The sequence below is a fragment of the Equus quagga genome, chromosome 20, assembly GCF_021613505.1.
Source record: "Equus quagga isolate Etosha38 chromosome 20, UCLA_HA_Equagga_1.0, whole genome shotgun sequence".
NCBI lineage: Eukaryota > Metazoa > Chordata > Mammalia > Perissodactyla > Equidae > Equus > Equus quagga.
In genome coordinates, this window is record NC_060286.1 from 21,138,713 (window position 1) to 21,163,300 (window position 24,588).

Consider the following 24,588-nt stretch of genomic DNA (forward strand, 5'->3'; position numbering starts at 1 on the left):
TTGGAGGCATCCAGGAACGAATACAGTAGGTCGGACAAGGACAGGGTGGTGAATGTGGAGAGGGAGAGAGAAACTCAGAATAGCATCTGAGGATTCATCGATGGATTAGATGTGGGGTCTGAGAGAAAGCAAGGAAGTAAGGATGACTCCCAGTTCCTCAGCCGGAACAACTGGGTAAACTGGTTTACCGAGGCAGAGGATGCTGGAAGGAACAAGTCTGGAGAAAATACCAAGTCTATTTTGGTCATGTTACGTTTGAGATGCCTCGTGGGGATGCTGGGCAGGTGGCTGGACACAGGGGTTGAGCAGGGGAAAGTTAGGTTGGAGACGTAAACTTTGGAGTCATCAGCATCTGGGTGGTGGTTAAAGCAGGGGACTGGCTAAGACCTCTGGAGGAGCAAGTGGAGGTAAGAATTCCAAGGGAGATGGGGAGGGGAATCCCCAAGGGAGCCTGAGAAAGAGCAGCAGTGAGGAAGGAGGAAAACCAGGAGAGCCTGGAGTCCCGAAGGCCAGGGAAAGAAAGGGACTCAGAGAAGCAGGAGGGAGCCCCCAGCTCTAACTGCACTTGAGAGTAAATATGGGGCATAGAGGAGTGAATTCAAAGACGCCAGGAAGAAGCATCAGCCAAGGCAGAATGCTGGATGTGCCATTAGACAAATGACCAGGTTTCTCCCAGAAATCCATGACAAGAGAGAATGGGAGAGAGGCTAGCAGAGAACGAGAAGTTTAAGACACACAACTCAGGGCTGGCCTGGTGGCATAGTGGTTAAGTTGGTGCCCTCTGCTTTGGCGGCCCAGGGTTTGCAGGTTCAGATCACGGACAGTGACCTATACACCACTCATCAAGCCATGCTGTGGCAGCGTCCCACATATAAAATAGAGGGAGATTGGCAACAGATATTAGCTCAGAGCCAATCTTCCTCAACAGAAAAAAAAAAAAATAAGAGACACAACCAGATGGAATGCGTGGCCCTTGATTGCGTCTTGAGTTGAAACAACTAGCTGCAGAAAGACATCTTTAAGACATCAGGGAAATCTGAATATTGGACTGAGCATTAGGCAATGTTGAGGAGATGCTGTTCATCTTGGTAGGGATAGTGATGACATGAGTTAAGAGGTGAGAGACTATCAGCTATAAATTCATATGGAAGACTTTATAGGGTAAAGAACATGACGTCTGGGATTTACTTTAAACTCTCCAGCAAAATAAAAGCAGGGGTGGGGGGGGGGGAAGGTTTCGCGTGGATCGTCGCTGATGCTGGGAGCAGAGCACGTGGAGATTCCCTAGGTTCTGATTTTTGTGTATGTTAACATTTTTCCATAATAAAAAGTTCAAAATAAAGGAAAGAGTGATCAAGTCTTCCAAGGGCTGATGAACAGAAGAGCAAGATGAGGACTGAGATGCGGCCCTGAATTTGGCAGGATGGAGGCTGTCAGTGACCTTGATGGTAACAGATTTGGGGTGGGGATGAAAGCCTGGTTGAAACAGGTTCCCATTCTCTCAAAGGTGTGAGGGAATGAAAACAGCGAGGAAAGACAAGACTTTTGAGGAGTTTTATTATCAAAGAAAGCAAAGAAACAGAGTGGTAGCTGGAGGGGAAAGGGGGAGAGGGAGGGGTGGTTCTTTGTATAAGATGGAGATGTGGGCCGACAGAACGAGGGGGAATACAGGAGAGAGAAGATTACAGGGCTGAGACCTGTAACAGAAGAGGAAACAACTACCTCCCATATACACACACTTGCACACACACACACATGCACACATGCACAAGCAGAAGGGTGGCCTTTAAGAGAAGTGAAAGCACTCATGGCTCAAGACACATTAGAGGAGGGTGTCTGGCCTTCCCAAAGCCAGGTCACACCCGGTCACCTGAGTGGGTGTCAAACCTTAGGGAGCCGTAGGCCTGGCATGGCCACCTGTGTCTGAGCCATTATCAGCTTACACAGCAGAGGAGGCTCTCTCTCCCTGGAGACTGTGGGGCTCAAGAAAAATGCTTTCAGTGCCACAGTGGGAAAGCATTCCTAACATGCTCCAGACTCAGTGTCTGCAGTCACACAGCCTGGCAGGCCTGGCCATCTGAGCTTAACAAAAATGAGGCCCCAGCCGGGAGCTAGGGAGGCCCTGCTGGCACCAGTGACATTAGTCTTGGCTGAAAAAGCAAAGCCTCAAGGCAAGAGCAGTGGGCCCAAGTGCAGCCTCCTCCCACACCTTGGGGTCCAGGAGCATGTGTGGGTTAACCCAAGCCTGCTCAGAAGATGCCCATCTTGATGCTGCTCCCTCCCCCACACCCCTGGTGTCACTGTCTGCCTGCTCCTCCTGACCACACACACACTCATACATACACTCACGCTTGCTCTTCAACGCCAGTGTATACCCCAGGTTAATTCATTTACTCTCCTTACAAAGCCTGCCCTGGGATTGGCACCTGCCACTCCCAGGAGGGAGGACCTAGTGGCTTTCCTCAGAGACCCTACAAGTCTTGGGTGCCCTTTGCTACTATCCCGGTACCTGGTCCATTCCCATCCCTGGTCTCACCTTGTCCATCAGCAGGTGGGCTCCCAGACCCCTGACCAATGAACTGTTTCAGACTCTGGAATAGTGAGTGTGTCATAACAAACCAACCCCCAAATGTATAATGGCACAAACACAACATAATGTCTCTTTCCTGTAAATTCACAAGGGGTAAATCCCTGCTCTACATGCTGGAGAAGTGCCTGGGCACCCCCTACAGGCACTTCTGATTAGTGGGCGGTCTCCTCCAAGCAGTGATTCAGGGACCCAGGCTCCTTCCACCCTGTGGCTCTGTCACTTTCAACACATCGTCCTCAAGATCACTCTGAGGTCTGCATCAAGCTAGCAAAGGATAACGAAGCACAGAGGACCATGCAGGAGTTTTAGGGGGCCAGGTCCGAAAGCGGCACACACATCCACACATTCCATTGGCCAGAACTTGGTCACGTGCCCCATCTAATTGCATGGGAGTCTGGGTAATGTAGTCCAGCTGTGTGCCCAGGAGGAAGAGGAACTCGGTTTGGTACCCTGCCAGCCAATTTCCACCACAGACTCCCAGCTCCATCTCCACCGCTGGCTTCCCCAGGTCTCTCCCTTCTTTTCCACCCACTCTGGCCCAGGCTCTCCTGACCTCATCCTCCCACCCTGCCCTAGACCCACCACCCTGCAGCCTCACCTGGCCACAAGCGGACACCCAAGAAAAGACCAGTCTCGGAGGTCAGAGAGGCACACAGAACAGGTTTATTCGTCACGAGTTTATACAACCACAGCACAGAGCAAAACAAAAAACTGCAGACGGCTCAGGGTGAGGGCAGAGAGCTTCCTCTGCTGCTTTCTCTTCTATCCAGCAGCCTAAGTATAGGCACACATCGGATGTTATACAGTCATGCACCACGTGACGACATTTCGGCCGACAGACTGCATCTATGATGGTCCCACAAGATTAGTCCCATATAGCTAGGGGTCTAGTAGGCTATACCATCTAGGTTTGTGAAATACAATCTATGATGTTCGCACAAGGACGAAATCACCTAATGACGCATCTCTCACAATGTATCCCCATCATTCAGCAAGATGTATATGAGGAGCTATGGACCAGCAGTTGGTGTAGGCAGAGGCAGAAAGGAGGGTCAGGGGAGAGAAGACCCAGGCCCTGCTGGAGCGGGGTGGTGAGCAAGAGCCACCGAACTCAGGTCTCTCTGTAATGAAGCCACCTCCTTCTTACCCTTCCCCAGCGCCACCCACCCTGGCTGGTTCCTGTGAGCAATAATAAGGGAGCTCCCACCAAAAGTGCCGGAGGGAAGGGAGACACTGCAAAGAAAAACTATTCTGTCAGGTGGCCTCCAAGTAGGCTCCTGAGACCGACATGAGCCCCATCAGGCCACCTCTCCTTCCTCAGCGGTTACCTGAGCCTCTAATTCCACCAGGAAGGCTACAGCTGTCCCCCCTCTTTCCTTGTGAGAAACAAATGCCCCTGGGAGAGAAAGGCATTGAAGGCAGGCCAGATGGGCACGCCGGAAGCTCAGCCTCAGCCGAACCACTGTCCCCTGACCCAGGCTCACCTGAGAAGGGCGGCCGACAGAAGAGGCCATTCCCTCAAAGCCCCACCCCTTCCTGGCCCCAGCCACCTCTGCACCAGAACGCTGCTCCTCCCCTCGGCAGAGGAGGGGATGCCAGAGGGAAGAAGCTTATTGGGGGTGTGGGGAACTCCGGAAGCCCCTTCCTGAAGGGAAATCCACTCCTGTCCGCAGCTGGGGTCCGGGAAACTGAGATCCAGCCTTGCTCCATCACCCCTCCAGGATGGCCAAGGGGACAAGGACCAAGATGCAGGGAGGCCTAGGGGAGCCTGGGCTACTGCAGACATGGATAAACAGGCAGACGGTCAGACGGGGGCCGCCAGGTGGAGGCCGCTGGGCAGGGGCCGCCTCTTACTCGCCATCCCAGCCTCGACTCATGGCCTGTACCACGGCCCCATAGAGCCGGCTCCAGGCGGCCCGCACGGCTGGTGTGAAGGCGGAGCCCAGGCACTTCTCCAGCATGTAGAGCAGGGACTCACCCACCGTCTGCAGAGGCAAGGGGCACCTTGTTATTCCCGAAGGCAGGAAAGAGGCTCCATTCCATGGGGGAGAACACTGAGGCCTGGGGGTGGTAGGGACTCCTGGGCCTTTCTGCTCTCCTGCAGGACTGCGCCCCCATCCTTGGGTACCACATTGTGCCCACCTTCCCCCTTAACTGTGAGGCTTTATAGTGAACAGAACCCTTCACTCCACTTTCAGCCTTGCGATCACTCCACGAGTGGCCGAGGCATTGCCTCTGACCTCCCAGCCCAGCCCAAGCAAAGTCATTGCCCCCAGGCCTCAGTCCTCCTCTGCAAGGCAGCAATCATGGTGTTAAGAGCCCAGGCTCTCAACTAGATAAACCTGAGTTCACTTTCTGACTCCACCATTTATGAGCTGTGTGACCTTGAGAAAGTTATGTAACCTCTCTGAGCCTCAGCTGCTTCATCCGTAAATCAGGGAAAGCAAAAGTCCCAACGCATCAGATTGTTGGGATGATTAAATGAGATGATCTGTAAAAAGCTCCCAGCACAGCCTCTATCCAGTAAGCCTTCAACAATAATAATGGCTCTCGTTTGTTATTATTTATTATAATAAAATAAGGTTTACTTATTTCACAAATATTTACTAAATATCCGTTAAAGACAGGCACTGTGCTGGTTCTGGGGACAGAGGACAACAAGACAAACTCAGTCCCTTCCTCAAGTTGCTTACCATCCGGCAAGGTGACTGGACTATGTGGCAGACTGTCGTGTCAGTGGCCCCCAGCAACCTCACCTCAAGGATTCATGCCCTTGAGCAGGGTCTTCCCACCTTGACACTGGGCTCACGCGTGTGACCGGCTTCGGCCAATGGGGCATTAGCAAGAGTGACGCAAGCAGAGGCTGGACAAGCACTTGCACACGGGGGCCTGTCCTCTAGGAACTCAGCTGCCACCCTGTAAAGAAACGTGGCGACACTCCCAGATGACAAGAGGCCACAGGGAGAGAGATCCCAAAGGATGACAGGCCGTCTTGGATGTCGCAGCGCCCGCTGAGCTCTCAGCAGAGCGCAGTGCATGCGTGACTCCAGCCACACCACGTGGAACAGGAGAACCACCCTGCTGATCCCAGAGGAATCAGAAATCGTGGTTTTAAGCCAGTTTTGGGGGGGGATGGTTTTATATGCAGCAATAGAAAACTGAGCAGACCAGCTAATCCCAAAGGCTCCTTAACTTTCTATGGTTTGGAGAAATCTGGAGACTCAGAGAGGTCAAGGCAGGGCCAGGATCACACAGCAGGTAAGAAACAGATGCAGGCCCCCAGCCTGGGCATCTGAGAGTGTGGGAATGGGGAAAGAGAACAGGTGGATAGGGGAGGACTGGGAGAGAGAGGTGGCCTCAGGTCAGGGGCGCCAGAGAGCGGAAGATTCCCTTTACCCACCGAGAAGGAGCTGAGCTTCACGCCCACCGCACGGTGCTTCCTGCCCAGGCCGGCAAGGTACTCCTCCAGCGAGGACAGGTCCTCCACGTTGGTCACGGCAGCGTCAATCACAAGCATCACCTGCCAAGGCCGGGGCCAAGGTGAAACAGAAGCCAGAGCAAGCCCCCTCCCACAACCCCAGGCCAGAACCCAGGGACCCCAACCAGACGTAAGAGAGGCCACCAGCACCCTCAGTTTCCCAGGATCAGAAATGCAAAGCAACCTTTGTCTGCATACAGTAGGTGCCGAACACGTGGTGGCCAAACTACTAATGTTACACGTAAAGGAAGCCCCTCTCCTCTGAGGGCTCAAAGCCCTAAACATGCCTGCTGGACACTGGTGTCTGCCTGGGACCAGAGGAAACTGAGGGCCTGTGGGCATCACGAGCCTCCTAGAAAATCCCAGCTTGGTTCTCATAGGCAGATGACCCCTCGTGGGTCAGCGCCAACACCACCTACAGAAGCCAGGGGACAAGGCCGAGGGAAATGACAGTGCTGGGATAAGCTGCTGAGCGCGGGGTTGGGAGAGGTCTGGCTGGAGCCCCCGACTGGGCCCGGCCCGAAAGGAGCAGACGCCCCCGACGGACGTAGGGCCTGGGGCAGAAGTGACTCCCCCTCTCCCGAGGCCCTCATTCCCTCCCAGGAAGGCGCCCTCCTGGACCCCAGAGGCCACCGGGCTCGGTCTTCCCCTCACCTTCCTGATGTGGTCCAGGAACTCGGGGGAGGAGAGGCAGTCCTCTGGGCTGGAGAACTGGCGGCAGTTGTACTGGAAGAGGGGCAGCAGGTCGGGCTCCAGGTCAAACAGTCTGTGGGGAGAGGCCCGGGTGTCAGCCCCGGTGCCAGCCCGGGTGCCAGCCCGTGCAGGCCCCAGCCGTGGGGGTGGGACGGGGCCAGTGTCAGCCATAAACTATGGCACACCCTCCAACCTGGCACTGACCCCTTTGCCAGCTTTGCTGGCGCCCCTTTCTCGCCTCCTCTGCTGGCATCCTGGAAAGAGCTGGGTGTCCCAGGCCTCTCACCGGACCCGGCATATAGTAGCCCTCCACGAACAGTTAAGGGGTGTGGACTGGGACAGGAAGGGTCCTCAGACAGGAAGCCTGGAGTTACACTGTGGGGAGAGGAAAACACCTCTCTCTCTCTCCCCCTCACTCTCTCCCCACCCCTCCCACTCTTGAGTCAGAACTTCCCAGTCTCATCATGTCTGAGGGGGCTCCAGCCAGGGATGATAGTAATAATATTAAGAACTACTTACACTTAACTGAGCATTGAGTATTTTACACGTGGTTATCTCGTGTATTCCTCACGATCCTAAGCAGTGGGTACAACTGTTATCACAATTTTATAGAGGAGGAAACAGAAGCCCAGAGAGGTTAAGTAACTTGCCTAAGGTCATACAGCTCGGGAGTAGCAGAGCCCCAGAGGGTGCCTGAGAAAACAGAGGGCTTGAGGAAAGCCTGGAGGCACAAGCAGAAGCCCTCAGCCACATCTGGGAGAGCTCACTGAGTTTTTGTATAATGGGGAACTTATTCCTCTTTTGTTTGCGGGGGAGGTTTTGCAAAAGGCTCCTCAGAAGTTCTGGGCTGGCTTAGGGAGTCAGGGGTCCTGAAAAACCACGGTGAAAGGGAGCGTTGGCTCTTTGGTGATGGCAGAGGGGGTCACCCAGAGACCCTCAGCCAAGGTTGAAGACCGGCCTCCCCTTCCCACTTGCGCTCTGCGCACCTGCTTACCCCTCTCCCCAGGGGCGAGCCTTGGGCATCTGTCCTCCCGTCCCTGGCAGTTCTCTGATTCTAGCCTGGTCCTTTCCTCGGAAAGATTTATCCTTTCTTTGGTTGCTGGAAGCGCACCCTCCTGGGGCTCAGACCCCGAGCCCCGCCAGGCGCCCGGCACCCTCCCCGCACCGGCCCTCAGGGCACCTCCATCTCCCCGTACTGGCAGCGGCGCGCACCCCTGCAGTCAACACCCAAGAAACAAACACACGCGAGGCACAGCGGCGGGGAGAGGGCGCAGCGGGGACCGGCGCTTGCTGGCCCGAGTGTACGGAGCTCCGCCCGAGAGGACCCCCGCCGGCCCCCAGCGAGCCCCGTTGGGAGCGGGATGTGCAGCGCTCGCTCGCAAGACGCGCTCTCCTCCAGGGGAAGCGAAAGGGCTGCGCCACCCGTCGCTGGCCCTGCTCCTCTGGCGCACATCTGGAGGCGCCCCGGAGCCAAGGCAGCGGGCCAGTGTTCCCTCCTCCGGTGCCGGTCCAGCCGCCTGGAACCCAGTCCTGCCGAGGCACCCCGCCACCCGCACCCCGGGGCGCTCCGGCCGCCCTCACCTGGCGAACAGGACGGTGCCGTGCTCCAGCGGGCTGCGGCTCACCACCCGCCAGCTCTGCCGGATCAGCTCGGGCTCGGGGCGCTCCATGCTCGCCCGGGGACGCGGGGCGCAAGGCCGGGACCCTCGGGGCGCGGGCACCGTCACGGCACGTGCCGCGCCATCTCCACGGAGACGTGGGCCCCTCCGCACCCCGTGCGGCCCCCGCGCCTCGGCCGGGCGGGGTCCAGCAACCGCTCCTTCGCAGCCCTCGGTGCAGGCGCCCCCGCCGTGCCGGCCCAGCTGGCGCTTCCGGGGGACCCCGCTCCGGCCGCCGGCCCTGCGCCCCGCGCCTCCGAGAGCGCCCCGCCCCGCGCCGCCCGGCTGGGGCGCTTTAAAGCACCCGCGGCCCCCGCCCCCTCCCGTCCATCAAGGCGCGCATCTTTGGGCAACAGCTCTGGCCGGGGACGACCTGGTGGCATGGGAAATGCACGGGCTTTAGAGCTTAACAGACATCGTCGAGCCTCTCTGGGCCTCAGTTGCCTCCCCTGTGGAAGCTGGTGATAACTTACCGCCTGCTAGTTAGGGCAGCGTGTTGAATGTGATCGCCTCAGCCAGGCTCTGCAGGAGCCCCGTCTCCAGAGGCCCCTCAGACACGGCCTGGAGGCATGAGTTTGCCAGCCCCTTGGCACAGGGTCTCCTTCCTTCTGCCCCGAGGGTGGACCAGGGGATGCCAGGGCGCCTCCCTGTGTGACTAGGCAGAGGCCGGGGGACCCTCTGCTCTCACTCTGGCTCTGGGGGCCTGGGCTGGGGGCCACACGTGTGCTCAGCCTTAGGGACAGGGCCAAGACCGTGGCCCTTTCCAGCCTGGCTTGGGTTCTCCTGAGACCCCATCTGTGAGCGCCAGGTCTGACCCGAGTCTGCTTGGTGGGTGGGGCCTCAGGCGGAGCAGCCAGGAGCACTGCACCACCTGGACATGGAGGGAGTTAGGCTGGAACATTCTACTACGCTACAATTAAACTTTTTTAAAAGTTTAAATAGAAGTACTCTTTATTACTTTAAATCGAAGTTCTGGTAACAGAATCTCAAGCTTGCCATCCGGCGTGTGAAGTTGGTCACCTGTCAACTCGACCTAAACCTCTCTCTTTCAAGCATCAAAGTTCCTCCAGCCCCAGCCCAGTTCTGGTGGGCATGTTTGGAAGAGCAAAACCCTCATTTATCTTTCATAATCTCACGTCTCTGAGCCTATCTCCCCTCGGTCTGCCCTCTGCTCTCTTTCCGTCTCCTCAGTGGTGCAGTAAGGGGGCTGGTAGCAAGGTCTCTGGACCTCCGGTGGTGCCACAGATACAAGGTGGGAGTTCAGGGTTATGAACAGGCTGAGGCTCCATGCCGCACCCTGTGCTAGGCGTGGAGCATTGAATCCTTCCCTTCTAGAACTTCTCCTTCTGGCCCTGAATCAGGACTGAGGGCCCGGGCAGAACTCTTCTTTCCCGCTCGCAGCCAAGCCCAGTGAAACCGTCCAGCTGTTCTCCCTCTTCCAAGGACTCAGGATTTTGGAGTACACCCTATTCCTCTCTTCCCCATCTCCCCACACATCTCTGGGGGCTCTGGGCTGGAGCAGGAGCAGACTGTAAGGCAGCCTGGCTTGTGTCCTATAGAGAGAGGTCCCCAAGTAGGAGCGCGAAGGGACTGAGGGCTGAAGGAAGAAGGCCAGGGTACTCAGGGACTAGACTTCCAGTTTGGTATCCTGGGCCCTGCGGCCAGGACAGCAGGTCACAGGGGAGAGGCCACATATGTCTCCAGTGACCTTTACCTTTCAGTGCCCAGATGCCTGGTGCTCCGTGCAGGCCAGCTGGCTCGTCTAAGGCTTCCCACTCCACCGTTTGCCCTTCCTGGCTTCAGTCTACACCCGGGACCCTTCTTGCCTCCTTTCTCCTTTGGACAGGGTCTGGGGTCTGATAAGTTAACGGGAGTTAATGGCCTTAGCTAGTAAGTGGTGGAGTCAGCACTCACTCTGCCCTTCCAGAGCCAGCAGGAGGCCAGAGGAGAGGGCTAAGTGCACTCTAATCTCTGTTCCGCTTGGAGAAAAGCCCTGAGAATCTGACTGGGCCTAAGCAGTCAGGGTGGTGTATTCCAACCAGGAGACGGAGGGTCTCAGTCCACATTTGAGGGGCTGCGGAAAGCCACAGGAGCTCCCCTCCCCACCTGGCATCTGCCTGGGACTTGGGCAGGAGGTTCTAATCAATCTCTGTCTAGAGCCAGTGCTGTCATCGAGGTCCATGTCTCGTCAACAATACAGAGCTGGCATTTATGGAGCATTATCGTCCAGACACTGTGCAAGGCACTTTGCATCATTAATTCTTTTCATCCTCACAATAACTCTATGAAGTAGGTACTGTTATTATACCCTTGCTTTACTGTTGAGGAAACGGAGGCAAAGAGGTTAAGGAACTAGCCCAAGGTCACAGAGTTACTAAGTGGTGGGGCCAGGATTTGACCTCAGGTCTGACTCCGGCCCATCCTCTAGGTCGCCATGCTCCACTGCCTCCCTCACTTTAATGGACTGTGACTGACAGCTGTCTCCACAGCTCAGAGAAAGCCAGGTCCCTGGGCCTGGGTCAATGGTACACTGGCACTGGCTCTTAGAAGGCTTGTGAGAGGCAAATGCGTGCATCTCTCAGTGACACCAGGTTAGTAGCAGGAAACGGCCATGGTGAGAGTATTTACACCATGGAAATTGGCAAATACTATAAATCAGGGCTTTTTTCCTCCCAGAAAACGGCTGGTCCAGGTGCACCTGGAAACACCGGGCCCTAGATGAGCTGTCGATGTGTTAAAGCAGAATGCACAAAGGAACATGCTGAATCTGGGCACCCCTGAACTGAGTCCAGGCCTCCTCCCCAGGGGACCCAGGGCGGCCAGGTTGTGCTGGGAGGTTCTTCTAGTCCCGGGACCAAGCTGGAGAAGCAGAGAAAGGCCAACTTGGTGCCTAGTCCTGGCTCTACTATGTACTAATCATGGGACCTTAGGCAAGTAATTTAATCTCTCATGGGTAGAATGGGGTCAAAAACAGCATTGACTGCACGGGGCCTTCCGAGGATTAAGGGTCACAGCTGTGTCGAGACTTGGTAAACGAAGCCGCGCCAGTCACGAAGTGTTTGGTCCTTTTCTAACCTGCCTATGCTGGGCATTTCTCACCTGCTGAAGATCTGCATGAGCTCTCCACCCCCACCTCCAGCTCCTCTTGGTCCTGAGGGGGAGGGGGAGTCAGGCAGCCCAGAAGACCCCCAATTTCACAGTGCAGTGCCACTCCTCTCCCCTCCCCCCCACCGTCCAACAGAAGTCTGCTCTTACCTCCTTTGGACCCCAAACCTCATGGCTGGTAACAGAAGACCCCTGTCACGACGGGAGTCTCAGGTAAGCAGAAGGGACGCTGCTACGAAGCTGGGCCACTCAGCTGTCTCAGAAGGGACAACTGTGACTCCCTCTCACTCCTTTCTATACTTGCATGGGCAGGTTAAAAGAGGAAAAAGTAAGGTCCAGCTTCCTACTTATTTTGGAATAAGTTTAAGTAAATCAAAATAATAACCAATGTTACTCAAGTAACCTCGCACCTGGGAGGGCCCCATGCCCCCCGGTGATCAGGTGCACCTGCGCAGCCCAGGGCCTCTGCTGGGATTAGAATGGCCTCAGACTCAGACACAATGGGAAGGTTCTAGCAGTCAAAACATTCTCCTCTTCTTTCTGGGAGCCAGAGGGCAAGTCAGATTCAATTAAGTACAAAAAGAACAACACAGCATTGAAAATAAGAGCTATTTATTACAAAAGTAAATGGCCTCTGATTATCTGTGGAAATTTTTTTTTTAATATAAAATGTGGCTCAAGAAGCTGTCTGGAGGTTGGGCTAACAAATGTCTTCTTTCTCCACCAGCACATGTGTGGGGCATGTCACATTTCTGCCAGGTCCTGGGGGCTGGAGTCCATTTTCAGAGCACCACACCAGCCCCTCTCCCCAGCATCTCCCAACAACAGAATCTGAGCACTGGAAGCTGCATCAACCCATGTAGCCTTGTCCCCAGAGAAGTGTCTGCCAGTCTAGGCAGGGAGGAAGAGGGGGAAGTGGACAGAAAATTCTCCCATCCTTGGAGAGCAGTGGAAGAGACAGAGGAACCCTTGGTCCCCAGGGTGGCCAATTAAGAGGGCGGGAGGGGCAGAAAGCTGGCTGAGCTTTCGCCTTCCTCACCCTCAGAGTGGCAGTCCTTCTGTCTCCTTCAGAGCTCCTCCCTTCCAACAAGATCCTATTAAGAAATAAGAAGGCACAAGGGAACATCAGCCACCTCCTGGGTGTCCTTGTGGGCCATTGCTCTTTGCTCAGAGCCAAGCACAGATTCCTGCATTCTACCTGCAGGAGAGCCCACCCAGATGGCCGCCCCCACCCAGCTCAGAAGAAACCAACTCTGCCTATGGGGCGGAGGGGAGGGAAAGCGGCGGGATGGAAGGGGTGAGCAGAGCTTCTCCATCCCTGCTCTCCTTCCCTTCCAGAAATGCAATTAAAGCAAGCAGCCCAGACTCAGCACACAGGCAGCGCTTCCTGCTGGGGGAAGTCAAAAGGACTGTAGCCCGGGGAGAGGAGGTCATCAGGCCCCAGATCTAATTAACAAACCTGCCTTGCTTTTGACATTGCTGCATTTCCTCTATTAACATTAATGATGGTAGGTCTGAACATCCAAGCATGGCCAGAAGCTTCCCTCCTCACCACCCAGTAGGTAGCACAGCCTGTCCCTGGGACCAATTTCTAGTCTCCGTGGCAACCGCCTCCCGAAGATGCTGTAAAGAGCTCTGACCCTGTCAAGAGTTGGTGTGGGCTACAGAGGAGAGAAGATGCAGTGTGGCAGAGATTCATCATTAACCCTGAAGCATCACAGTCCTCCGAGACAAAATAAATATTTTGTCATGCATTGGGAGGAGGGAGGCCAGCTGAAGGGCGGGCCTTGGGTTGGTCTGGGTCTGACCCAAGGGTTTTCTTAATCCCTTTCATTTGGGAGAAAGTGAAAGGAACAGCTCTGAGCCTCTTGTTTGGGCTTCAAGGTGGTAGAGAGTAGAAGCTGATGCATTTCCAGATGCTCTGGGTCTCTGGGGAAAAAGAGATTGGCAGAACAGTGACACAGAGAAAGGAAAATGAAATGGCGTGACAGGGAGTATCAGAAGGGAAGGACTAGAGAAGCAAAAATGGGGAATGCCTAGCAAGTGACAGGAACATGAGCCCAGACTGGCAGGAGCAGTCCACACCCCAGCACCCCACTGGGACCCCAGCCCAGCACCACACAGACCCCTGCTCTGCCGCACATCTACCTCAAGTGCTAAGAAAGGGGCCCCAAAGACTCTCCCAGCCATCAGGAGAATGCATCTGTCCCATCCTCACATCAGGCTGGATGCAAAGGGAAAGGGATGGGCAGTGAGAAACCACCTCTGGCACGCAGGGCCCGGGAACACAGAGCAGCCAAGGATAGGACGCCACTCCTCCCGTCACTCTCATGATGTGACATTCTCAGAGAGCGAGGAACCAAGGGCCGAGCAGGGCGAGCCAAGGGCTGGTGAGTTCTCGGCCACCTTGCCCTGGAGCCCGGTCCCCTGTGCACATTGCAGGCAGGAAGTCCAGCCACCTGCTGCCAGAAGAGACTTCCCAGCAGCAGCCACATGGGGAAGCAGCTGGGAGACCCGCCCTCCCGCTCCGGGGCGCTCAGCTCTATTTGTTTATTTGTGGGAAGGAGGGCACACAGCTCTGCCAGTCCCATGGGCTCTGCCCTCAGTGATATCCCAAGGTGAGGTCAGCAATCGTAGCCCTCTTGGAGGTCAGAGAATTTTTGATGGAGCTTACTTACAAACCAAATCCAGTGTGAAAAAAATACCAGAAAATACTACTGTAGCCCTGGACTATGTCTTAGAGTTTATGACACTCAGCTGTCCACAGCCACGGTCGATATTCCACAGGTGTATGGACAAATGTACCCTCATACTCCCACCCACTCACACACGCTCTCACACACTCATCCTCCCTTATGTTGCACACTCGGGGAAATGGGCCTGAGAGATGCTGTCCTCTGTTGCTGAGCCATCCCCAGCAGTGGAATCTCGGCAGACAGAGCCGTGACTCTCCAGTGTTGTGTTAAATTCCGGGTATGCTCCCAGAGCTTGGTCCTGGCAGGCAGCAGAATTCCTCAGGCTCCTCAGGCAGCTTCCTCCACAGCTGGGAGAGTCCAGGGACTGGCTCCACAGCTAGATGTCCCCAGAAAGTTCCTGGATTCAGGCTGGAGTCCTGGCAGCGGCCTTAAAAGTCCCACGATTCCAGCCACCTTAGTCCTGCCATTGGACTTCGGGGGTCCTGGGCTAGGGGACCAACCATCCCATAAGCCAGAGGGTGGAAGAGGTAGAAGCTGTGAGAGAGAAGCCAGAGGAGGCCATTGGCATCCCAGGGCCTCAGCGGAGGCAAGGGGCCCAATGGATCTTTGAAACGCAGCTCCTCCTGCTGGAGCTCATCAGATCTTCTCCACCCACCAGACCCATTCCTGTTCACCACCACGTCTGTCCGAGTTCGCCATCTCGGCACACTGTAGTCTGAGAGCTTAGCAGATGCTGACAATGACAACAAGACAAGTGCTCTTCCCAAGAGGCCCAGGAGAGAGACGAGTCCAGGGGTCTGGTCATGGACTGTTTGGCCCAGAGTATTTGTTAAAATGGGAAGCGCTCTCAGGTCACAGGTGCCATCATTCCCTGTTCATGCTTTTATGTTGCCCCCTGGCCCCTAAAGGCCAGTGATTCTCAATAGGGGATCCGCAAGATTGACAAGAAGATGGGGAGAGGAGAAGCAGGTTCCAAACAATGGGCCCCCTTCCAGTTCTGAGCCACACCACACTCCCCGCCACGCCCCTCTACCCGCCCTCTCCCTCACCCCACAGAGAGCTGTTTCGGCAGAGAGCGACTGTGACTGAAGAGGGGCGCCCTTCCCTTCCAAGTGTGCTGGGATGGCACAAATACTGGGCAAGAGGAAAGAACACAGAGTTAGCCCCTAGCTTCTCCCATCTGCTACACATTACGGTCACCTGGGGAGCTCTGAAAACTGTGCCTAATGGAGCCCAAACTGGGCTCAACTGAATCAGAAGCTCCTCAGATGGGGCCAAGGCACCAGTATGCTTTTAAAAGCATCCCAGGGGATTGTAAGACACACTCCGGGCTAAGGCATCAGGGTTGGGGGTGGGAGGCAGCACTGCAAGGTGTAGGGCATGCTCACCTGTAGGCAGCTCCCAGGAGCAGGCTCATGATTCCCACCGTGTGGATGCCCCTGGCCAGGGAAGAGGAGGCCAGGCTCCAGGCACAGAGCCGCAGGAGAGTGTCCCACAGAACACCTGGCGGAAATCGGAGAGACACCTAGCACCAGTCTGCCAGAGGATGACTTCTGGCGATGCAGCAGAAAGGAGCCACCCCAGGTCAGGGGAGCAGAGATTCACTCTTAGCATGGCTGCTCCATGATGCCTCTTCCTCCTCCCCCTCCCCACCCTTATCACCCAAGTCCACGTGGGCATCACTGACCTGTCAACATGCTGGAGAAAAGCATGGCTGGGAAGTAATGGTGGAAGTAGAGGATCCGGCCCATCAGGAAAAATGGGAAGTAATGGAGCATCCAGCCAAGCAGGAGCTGACCGCCTCCTCGCAGCAGGACCTGGGACAGCCCTGGGGCCCAAGCAGCACAGCCCCAGTCAGCAGACAGGGAGGGGCAGAGATCCTGGGGTCTAGTCCAGCTCCATGTGACTTGAATAAGCCACATGCCCTTATTGGTCCTTCCTTCCCTCAGGTGAACCAAGCTGAACAACCCGACAGCAGCTGGCAGAAGAAAGGAGCAACTGCCTCTCCAGAGGCCTGATCACTCCCCGACCCAGTGAGGCCTTGGCACCCATGGCAGGGGCATCAAACACAGCAGGAGGCAGCCCAGCCTCTAAAGAACCCCAAATCCTGCACACCCTACAGACAGCTTCCCCCCTCCCCTCCATCCCCCACATCTTTGCTGCCACACAGATCTTTGCAGTGCCAGACAGGGCAGAGGTGAGGTGAGGTGAGATGGGAGAGGCAGAGATGAGGATGGAGGTGGGAGAGAGGGGGTCTGGGACTAAGGCTGTTCAGACAAGGGCTGCAGAGGCAAAGAGAGCCTGTGTGAATGTCTCAGATGCTGTGGTCCATGGCCTGGCAGCTAAAGTCACCAGAGGCAGCATAGGATGGGAACCCACAGACCATGCCCTGGGGGCTCCTCCCTACCCCAGTAGAGGAGAAGGCCATGGAACAAGCAGAAGAGAACAGAAGGGCAGCTCTGCATAGAGCACAGAGGTGAAAAGTGAAGACTCTGAAGTCAGACTGCTCGGGCTGGAACCGCAGCTCTGTAAGTTACTAGTAGATGTCCTGGGACAAGTTTCTTAACCTCTTTGTGCCTTTGTTTCGAATCCATAAAATAGGAGTAATAATCCCTCCCCTATAGGCTTGTTGGGAGGACGTAGGGTTTAACACAGCCCTGGGCATTTGGTGACTGTGAGCTTTAAAAAGCAAAGGAGAATGGAAAGAGCAGGGGGTGAAGGCAAAGGACAGCCCCTCAGCAGGCAGGCCCCCTGAGTGCTGACCCCTGCCAGCTGCACAGTCAGGGGAGGGAGACCAAGGCCTGACCTTCAACCTCTGGAGGCAGACGTGCCCCTCTCTGCATGGCTACAGCAATGATGCTCCCTGAGAGCAGGTATAGTGCAATGCTCAAGAGATTCAGCCACCAAACCACCTGCGTGGAAAGGAGAACAGGAGGTGAGAGGAAAGCGGCTCCACAGGCACGGCCCGAGGGCCCAAACCGGGATGCGCGGGGCACTCACCGGGTTGCCGAGCAGGTACACTCGGAAGTCCGTGTCATTGATCCCTGAGAAGCGCAGGCCCTGGGGAGCAGAGGACACCTGCTGATCCAGGGCCCAGCTCATCCAGCCACACATGTGCCGGGGGCAGAAGACTGCTTATCCTTCACCGACGGGAGCCTGGACAGGATGCTCAGAATGTGCAAATTCTGTGCGGGCTCCCTGGGAAGGCTGGGTCAGAATCAGGGCAGAAAACAGAGCCCCGTCTCTGGCCACCCCGTGCTAGGCAAGGCCGCACCCTGTCACCCCAGCACAACCCATCTCCACCAAGTCTCAGGGTCTCTTTCTTGGCTCCATTTCCTGGGAGGAGCTCCAGCCTTGGGCCCTACCTGATAGTTGATAGGCCAGTGCCAGGGTTTGGACGTAAACTCGTTGTCCTTGGGTTTGAGGCCATTGTTCCCCTGCAGGAAAGTGGCAAAGAAAAGCTAGTCACGACCGAGATCTGGAGGGCTGGCAGAAATGCGGGGCACGGGTATCTCTGATATATGGCCAAGTGTTGAGAGAAACCCCGTCCTGTGCCTCCCTCGCTGGGAAACAGCAGGTGCTCATCCTCAGCCACTGTCCACCTGCTTACACAGCTACCTTACTGCTCCCCGCGAGCAAGCCTCCGTTTCCACCAGGTACAGTCCTCCATGCTGGTGAGAAAGAGGAAGGACAGAGTGTTTCCTATCAGCACAGAACATACACCCATCTTCCAGACGAAGGATAGGGGGTCGAGGGCGTTGGTAGGGGATATAAAATCAGGGCTGCCTTATTTGTTCTCTCAGAAGGCCAATTTCAAACAGAAGACCAGAAACTCTAATGAGTTCCTGGACTTGGAAAAAGTTACTTTAGCCTAGTGTTTCTCAACTTCTTTTCATTCTTCCCCTCTTCCCAAGACTTCTTAGACTTTTTGTCCTAGCATTTCTATGACATTGTAATACCATAGCTATACTGTAAATCTGCTTAAATACTGTACGAACATCTATGTGTTACACATTAAAAAGTTAAGGATTTTTTGCACTCCAAGAACACATTTTACCCGCTGGGAGTGACAGCACACGGCTGAGAATGCACACTTTAGCCTGAAGAGCCAGACTCAGCCCCTTTAATCCAGCAGCCAAGGTTATCCAACAACCTGTCTCCACACAAGATCAGGCCTTCGCCAAAGCAAGAAGGAAAGGGATCAGGATCCTGGATACCAATCACGAGGCCTGGCGTCACCTCATCAGGACAAGCTGAGACGGCATCTCCCGAGAGGAGGAGCGGGGTGCTCTGAGGGAGAGGGGGGTCTCTCCACCTTGGCACTACCGACATTCCGGGCTAGAAAAGTCTCTGGCGTGGGGCTGTCTTGTATAGTGTAGGACATTTAGCATCCCTGGTCTCTACTCACTAGATGCCAGGGGCACCCATACCCCTCAGTTATGCCAGCCCAAAACAACTCCAGACATTACCAAATATCTGCTGGGAGGCAAAATCGCCCTCCGTTGAGAACCACCCAAGAAAGATCCAGAAGGTCTGGTTCAGTGAACCACCACCCAGTGCCCTATTAATCCAACTTCTTGAGGGGTTGGGAATCACTTGCAGGCCTCCCAATGGTGGCTGGGTTGCTCCTTCAAGGTCAAAAGAGTCAGAGGGGGTGTCAAGCCCAAAGGGGCCAGCTGCACAGCCCTTGAATCACTATGGCCATCTGATGGGCCTCAGAAAAAAGAAGGAATCATTCTGGACCCCAGAGCAGCTGCTGAGGGAAATCAATTCCTTTAAACCAGCACAGTTCAGTCCCAAACTCAGGGACTCCAGCGAGAGCTGTAAAAAAGGGCATCCTATTCACCACACTAAACTCTGAGAAATCCAGCTCCTTTCCTAAACCAAGAAACAGAAAGGAGGAAAAATCTGAAACCGTTATAGGCATCTGCATGCACATTGTTCTCTATGCATAAAATCTAGAGTGAGCCTGTTCCAGCTAACCTTACCAGGGACAGCAGCCTTCTCCGCCCGGGACTGAGGCCCTCCACTCAGCAAGCAGAAAAGCCCTCTCCCCTGCGTTTTCTGTCATCTAGGCTATTTTGATCTTTCTCCCCATCCTTACTCTACATCAGTTGAATAAGAAAGGTCCCTTATGTCCCTTTTCTTTCTTGACTCTACCTCTTAGACAATGACAGAAAGAAGAAATGAGACTATTTAGATTTAGTCTTAAAATCCTACTGAGACCCAGAATGATATTTTGACTGACAGGCACATATTCAAAAGAGCTGCGCCATCAGGACACACTGACAGCTACAAGCAGAGAGTCAGAGAAGAAGTGACCCAGAGACTGTTTAATGTCAACTCATCACCTCTCAATGTGCAGAAATGACAAAATTTGAGTTTCTTAATTTAATCTGGTGAAATAAGTCAACTGCATTTACCGAGTGCTGCCTACACAGTCACTTGCAGGGCAGGCCACGTGACAGTGGCTCAGCAGGGGACATCCTGACTGCCGCCCCGCTCTGCACCCCGCGGGCAGAGTGAGCACCACAGACCTGGCTTCAGACACAGCGATCCTTAAACGTGCTTCCTGCAGAACGCTGGCTTTCCTTAAACCAGAGGGAAGGGTCCCCCTAACATCAAAACTGCAGCAGAGTTTCTCCAATTCACAGGGTAAAATTTCAGCTGGTAGGTGGAATTTTCTCAATTTAAAGATTTCCTCTCTCAACTGGTCTTAAACCTTTGATGCAACGACTGCCGCCAGCTACTAATGATAGAGTACAGATGATGAGTCTTAGGGAACCTACAAAGAATAAACCACGCCCCCTACACAGTGTGCTTCTTTCTGGGAACAGGAGTGGGCTCATGGTTCAGATTTTATGCTGCACATAAACAACACACTCAAATGCACTATTCATCCTAATTGATCCTGATTTCATATGATGGAATGAACTGTCAATGCCTTATGATCTTCAACCAAGAGCACTCTGATTTTCAGGGGCTCTGCCACTTGAACAGATGAGACTCACTTAAAAGCAGAGGATCGTAGTGGTAACTAGCACTGACTCTGAAAGCCTGCAAGCCTGGCTTTGAAGCCTGGATCCAACTCTTACATTTAGCTGTGTGACCTTGGGCAAGTTTCTTACCCTCTCTGTGCCTCCATTCCCTCATCTGTAAACCAGGAACAATAACCCCTGTAGGATTGTAATAAGTTTCAAATAAGTGAATAAAGGTACAGTGCTTAGAGTGGTGCCTGGCACATAAGAGCTACGGAAGTGTTCCCTGGTATCATTGCTGTTATCATCATCATCATCATCATTCTGTGATAAGGGAAATGCCTTTGAAGATCAAGTCAACCAGTAAGTGAAAACACTTTCAGAGTCCTCCACAAGGGGGCAGTGGATCTATACCATGGCTACTGATTTGTGATCCAAATTCGTGGATAGCCAAGAGCTCTTAGAGAAGCCACCAAATGGGAGGGTGCCACAGTACCCGGATCATCACCATGTGGGACTCCAGCAAGATCTCAGGAAAACTGGGCTGCAGCACATCCAGGCTGATGTTTGGCACTAGAAAAAGCAATGACAGAAGAGAAAACTTTCATCACACATTCTCTCTCGTGGCCGTGCACACTGCTGCCAGAGTCTGAGTGCAGCCTTCCCCACAAGCCGACTACCAACTAACAAGTAGGCGGCTGTTGAGGAGGCAGAAGAAAGCGTGGCCCAGGGCTGGACCCCTCATCCAGCTTGCAGGAAGCACTCATCAGGCACTCTGATACATACAAGGTAACAGACAATGAGGCCCGCCCCCTGCTGCCAAGGCTCTCGGTACAGTCACCCTTCCTTGCAGTCCTGGCTCCCTGCTCTTCCCTGCTGGGCAGAGGTCTGTGAGGACAGGGAACAAGTCTATCTCATTCACCAATATATCCCCAGGGCCCCGCATGGTTCCCATCACAGTCAGTAAAGAGTTGTTTAATTAGTCAATTAATTAGTTGGTTTGTGAATTAGGTGGTAAAACGAATGAAATTGGAAGCACAGAGAGGAGAAATCAAGCAGAAGCTTGAAAGGGGTAGTTTAGGAGGACAGAGAACAAACCCAAAGACTCACTGAGTTGAAGATGACACTAAAGTGGAAATGTCAATTTGGAGCCTGGGAGTACAGACACGGGGATCAGATCAAGGGCTGTGGCCGTCACCTTCTGTAAAAGTGTTGGCTGGATGTGGGGAGGGCAGGAGCTCTATGTGGGGACATAAGCCTCTAAGTCTTGAGGTGGGGAGGTGCCTATGGTGCAGGGGATAGAAGAGCCCAGAAGGAGATGAGACAGATGGACCTGCACTACAGGCAGCAAGGAGGAGAAGAGTCAAATCCAGTGAGAGGTAAGGAAAATGAGAACAGGCACTAGCTCTGGCCCCGAGTGAGGTCATTGGTCCCTTTAGGGAGAGGGTGAATGGAAGGTTAAGTGGACGGGAAGAAGGAGGAGCTACCTATAGAGACAACTCATATGACGAGATCAGGTTTAAAAAGGGAAGAAAATGGCAACAATAAGACAAAGTAGCAGCAGAGTCTATAAAGGTTTATTTTTCTAAGATAAGAGTCACTTATAAATGTTTCCCTTCAGAGCCAGCCCAGGAAGTGACCTCACTCACATTTGGGATTGATATGGTCCTCCACATTCCAGATGGAGTTGAGGGTCTCCTTCAGGTATGGAGTGCATGTAACTTCCAACTGCTCCCAGCCCCTGTGAAAAGTGACAGATGTCTCTCAGAAGACCTGAAACCCACCAGAGAGTAGCACTGTCAACTGCTCTTAAATCCATGGAGCCCCTCTCTTTTCAACCCAGTGGCCGCGCTTTTTTCAATTTCACACTTTTCTATTCCACGACTATCCTGGGAGTAGTCTGGCTTACAGTATTCCCATTTTAGAAAGACACATAGATCCAGAGAGTTATCACAAGCCAGATGAATGAATGTTCAACTATCAAAACACATAAAAAGCAAAGGAGGTGTGGAGCTCGGTGCTCTATAACACACCTGATACCTTTTCTCCTTCCTTCTACCACCAAAAATAAGCAACATGAGGTGAACATTGACAACTGGGAAATGGAAGCTTTGGTATATTCCTTGTAGCGTGAAAGGAAAACATGAGCCTCGATTGGGACATCAAAACCCCAGAGACTCACCACTTGGGCAGGACTTTTCCCGAAGAGCCCAGGACACAACCTGTGACCAGATGGATGAAGCGAATCCGACTTCTCAGCACTTTGATCCGGTTTCCAAATTTTCTGTTTACAACCTCAATCCGCCAGAAATCATTTGAGTCCCCTGTCCCATTCTGCCACATAAATCAAGAAAAAAAATACAAAGAAAGTAAGACGACTTTAGAGAAGATGTGTCAGAAAAGGAAGATGGTGCACCCTTTCAGATGTCACCACATTACACAGGTCAAAGACCAAATTGGCCTCAATGTTGAGGTGGGAAAGGGAACAAGAGGGCCATAGAAATATTCCAAGTGATGCACATTGCCCCAGCACTCACTGTTACAACTAAGAAAAGTAGTATAACTCCTGGAATCTGAAGTCCAATTCTTTACTTCATAGGACTAGAGTTTAAATCCTAAATAGATGTTTCTGCCTGTAGACCAAACTCAAGACACCATCGTGAGCCCACAGAAATAGATCTGGGCCATTTGCATCCATTGCCTTGGCCATCTGGACACTCACTCATCTAAGCCAGAAAGGTCTGGTCTGGATATTATAATTTGGAAATTAAGACAGTTGTGTCTAATTCGCCTCGAGAGATGCCCACAAGAAAAAGATGAAGTTCAGAGTCTTGGTTCTAGCATACTATGAGACAAGCAATAGAAAGAGGGTTGGGAAGTCCGTCTAAAGGAATTCAGAATGTTTACTGATGCACCAAGGCCCCTGGAGGGGAACGTAATTCATAGTCATAGGTCTAGTTGCCGACCAGTTGTTTTTGTTTTCAAATTATTCTCCAAGCCATAAGACTCACAGAGCTTCTTCTATTAACTGCATCACCCCAAGGGAGTAAAAATCCAAAAGCAATGTGGTTAACATCCGTCTGCAGATCAGGGAAGTAATCCTTAAAAATAAAGCCAATGAGAATTTGGGATCTGGCAAAGAATAAACTTATATATTCATCCGGGGTCATATTGTGGATCTTTGGCTTCTATGCCCAACGTGATTTTAAAAGGAACCCAAATAGTATTCATATTTGACATTTATTAAGTGTCAGAATATAAAAATGGCATGGCTATTATGAGAGGAGAGAGATGGAGACAAACAGACTTCACAGGCTGCTTTTCCCACAGCAAGCCTGGCCAAAAAGTTCCCAAATGTTAAGAGAGTTCCTGTGCAGCCTCCAATTCTTAGGAACATTCCAGAATTGGGGGGAGAATGTGTTCCACCATGTGTTCCACAAGGCCCTAGGCGAGGCCCCACAATTTTTTACATCCTGCTCACACTCCAGTTGCTCACTTACTATGCCATAGCCAGTGACCTGATAGTGCTTCCGTGTCAGGGGGGCCTCATGATAGTGACTGTGCAAGTTCCGAGAAGTCCTGGAAGTTAAAAGAGAGAAGCGCCATTATCCTGAAGAAAACAGATGTGCAATGTTTCTTCTTTTTCCAAGGATATTCAGAATCATCTGTTAGGATAAGAACAATTAGAATCTGAGCTATTAAGTCCAACATATCAGGAACTTCTTGCCTATTTACTCACAAGAAATATCCAGAGAATTGGAGAATTGCCCAAACCAGGAGGGGCAGACAGTAGGATACTGGACTCCATGCCAAGAAAGGGGCTAACTAACTTCAGGTTGGGGGAGGTGTGACAACACGTTTGGTGGCTTTGAAGCACTTAGCTTGCCTGCCTTGTAAGGTAGGTTTGAGGAGAAGAAATTTAAAATTTGTAATCTCTACTCTATGCCTAAGATAGGGAAACCTCCTCCCTCCCATTTATTCTTTCTATTCCCATCACCAGTTTTATAAAGTGGGGATCTGTGGGGGTTTAATTTAGCTTTTATTTACTTCGTGCTTTTTATAATAATCCTTACTTTTATCCATAATAAGAAGTAAATTTCATTGTAAAAATTTGCAAAAAATAAAATACATAATTTTTTATTAATAAAATAAAGTTAATAATAAAATAAAAATTTAAATTATCCATAATCCTACCAACTAGAAAAAACCACTGCTCATAGCTTTTCTATATATATAACCCCTACTTTAAAAAAAAAATCTGTATCTGATAATTCTAGTATATGAAATTTTTTAGGGCTGCTTCTGCTATTGTTCCTGTTCGTTTTTGCACATGGTACCCTATTTCCTTGTGTGCTTAGTTATTTTTTACTGTGTACTATTCACTGTCACT

At 52.9% G+C, this 24,588-nt stretch overlaps 2 protein-coding genes across 2 annotated transcripts in view; both read right to left on the minus strand.

Annotated features, from left to right (window-relative positions):
• Window positions 1–4,281: 4,281 nt before the first annotated feature.
• NGB (neuroglobin) lies at window positions 4,282–8,629 on the minus strand. Its single transcript, XM_046647806.1, has 4 exons — window positions 8,343–8,629; window positions 6,723–6,834; window positions 5,991–6,110; window positions 4,282–4,575 (listed from the first exon to the last, which is right to left on the minus strand). Exons 1-4 carry the CDS (start codon window positions 8,429–8,431, stop codon window positions 4,441–4,443), a joined length of 456 nt encoding a protein of 151 aa, XP_046503762.1. The 5' UTR covers window positions 8,432–8,629; the 3' UTR covers window positions 4,282–4,440.
• A 5,618-nt stretch (window positions 8,630–14,247) lies between these two features.
• POMT2 (protein O-mannosyltransferase 2) overlaps window positions 14,248–24,588 on the minus strand; it is a 41,177-nt gene continuing 30,836 nt past the window's right edge. Inside the window, exons 12-21 of the mRNA XM_046647109.1 lie at window positions 23,699–23,777; window positions 22,381–22,532; window positions 21,848–21,939; window positions 20,695–20,771; window positions 17,586–17,657; window positions 17,221–17,280; window positions 17,027–17,132; window positions 15,908–16,048; window positions 15,609–15,723; window positions 14,248–14,754 (exon numbers count right to left, since the gene is read on the minus strand). Coding sequence (XP_046503065.1) covers window positions 14,649–14,754; window positions 15,609–15,723; window positions 15,908–16,048; window positions 17,027–17,132; window positions 17,221–17,280; window positions 17,586–17,657; window positions 20,695–20,771; window positions 21,848–21,939; window positions 22,381–22,532; window positions 23,699–23,777 — 1,000 coding nt within the window. The 3' untranslated portion in view covers window positions 14,248–14,648. The remainder of the gene's footprint in view (window positions 14,755–15,608; window positions 15,724–15,907; window positions 16,049–17,026; window positions 17,133–17,220; window positions 17,281–17,585; window positions 17,658–20,694; window positions 20,772–21,847; window positions 21,940–22,380; window positions 22,533–23,698; window positions 23,778–24,588) is intronic.

Excerpts from the sequence above, each read along its gene's own strand:
- NGB (XM_046647806.1), bottom strand. The coding sequence starts at position 8,431 with ATGGAGCGCCCCGAGCCCGAGCTGATCCGGCAGAGCTGGCGGGTGGTG. Across the intron at positions 6,835-8,342 it reads GGCACCGTCCTGTTCGCCAG|ACTGTTTGACCTGGAGCCCG; the intron begins GTGAGGGCGGCC and ends CTCTCCCCACAG. Across the intron at positions 4,576-5,990 it reads TGAAGCTCAGCTCCTTCTCG|ACGGTGGGTGAGTCCCTGCT; the intron begins GTGGGTAAAGGG and ends TTGCCTCTGCAG.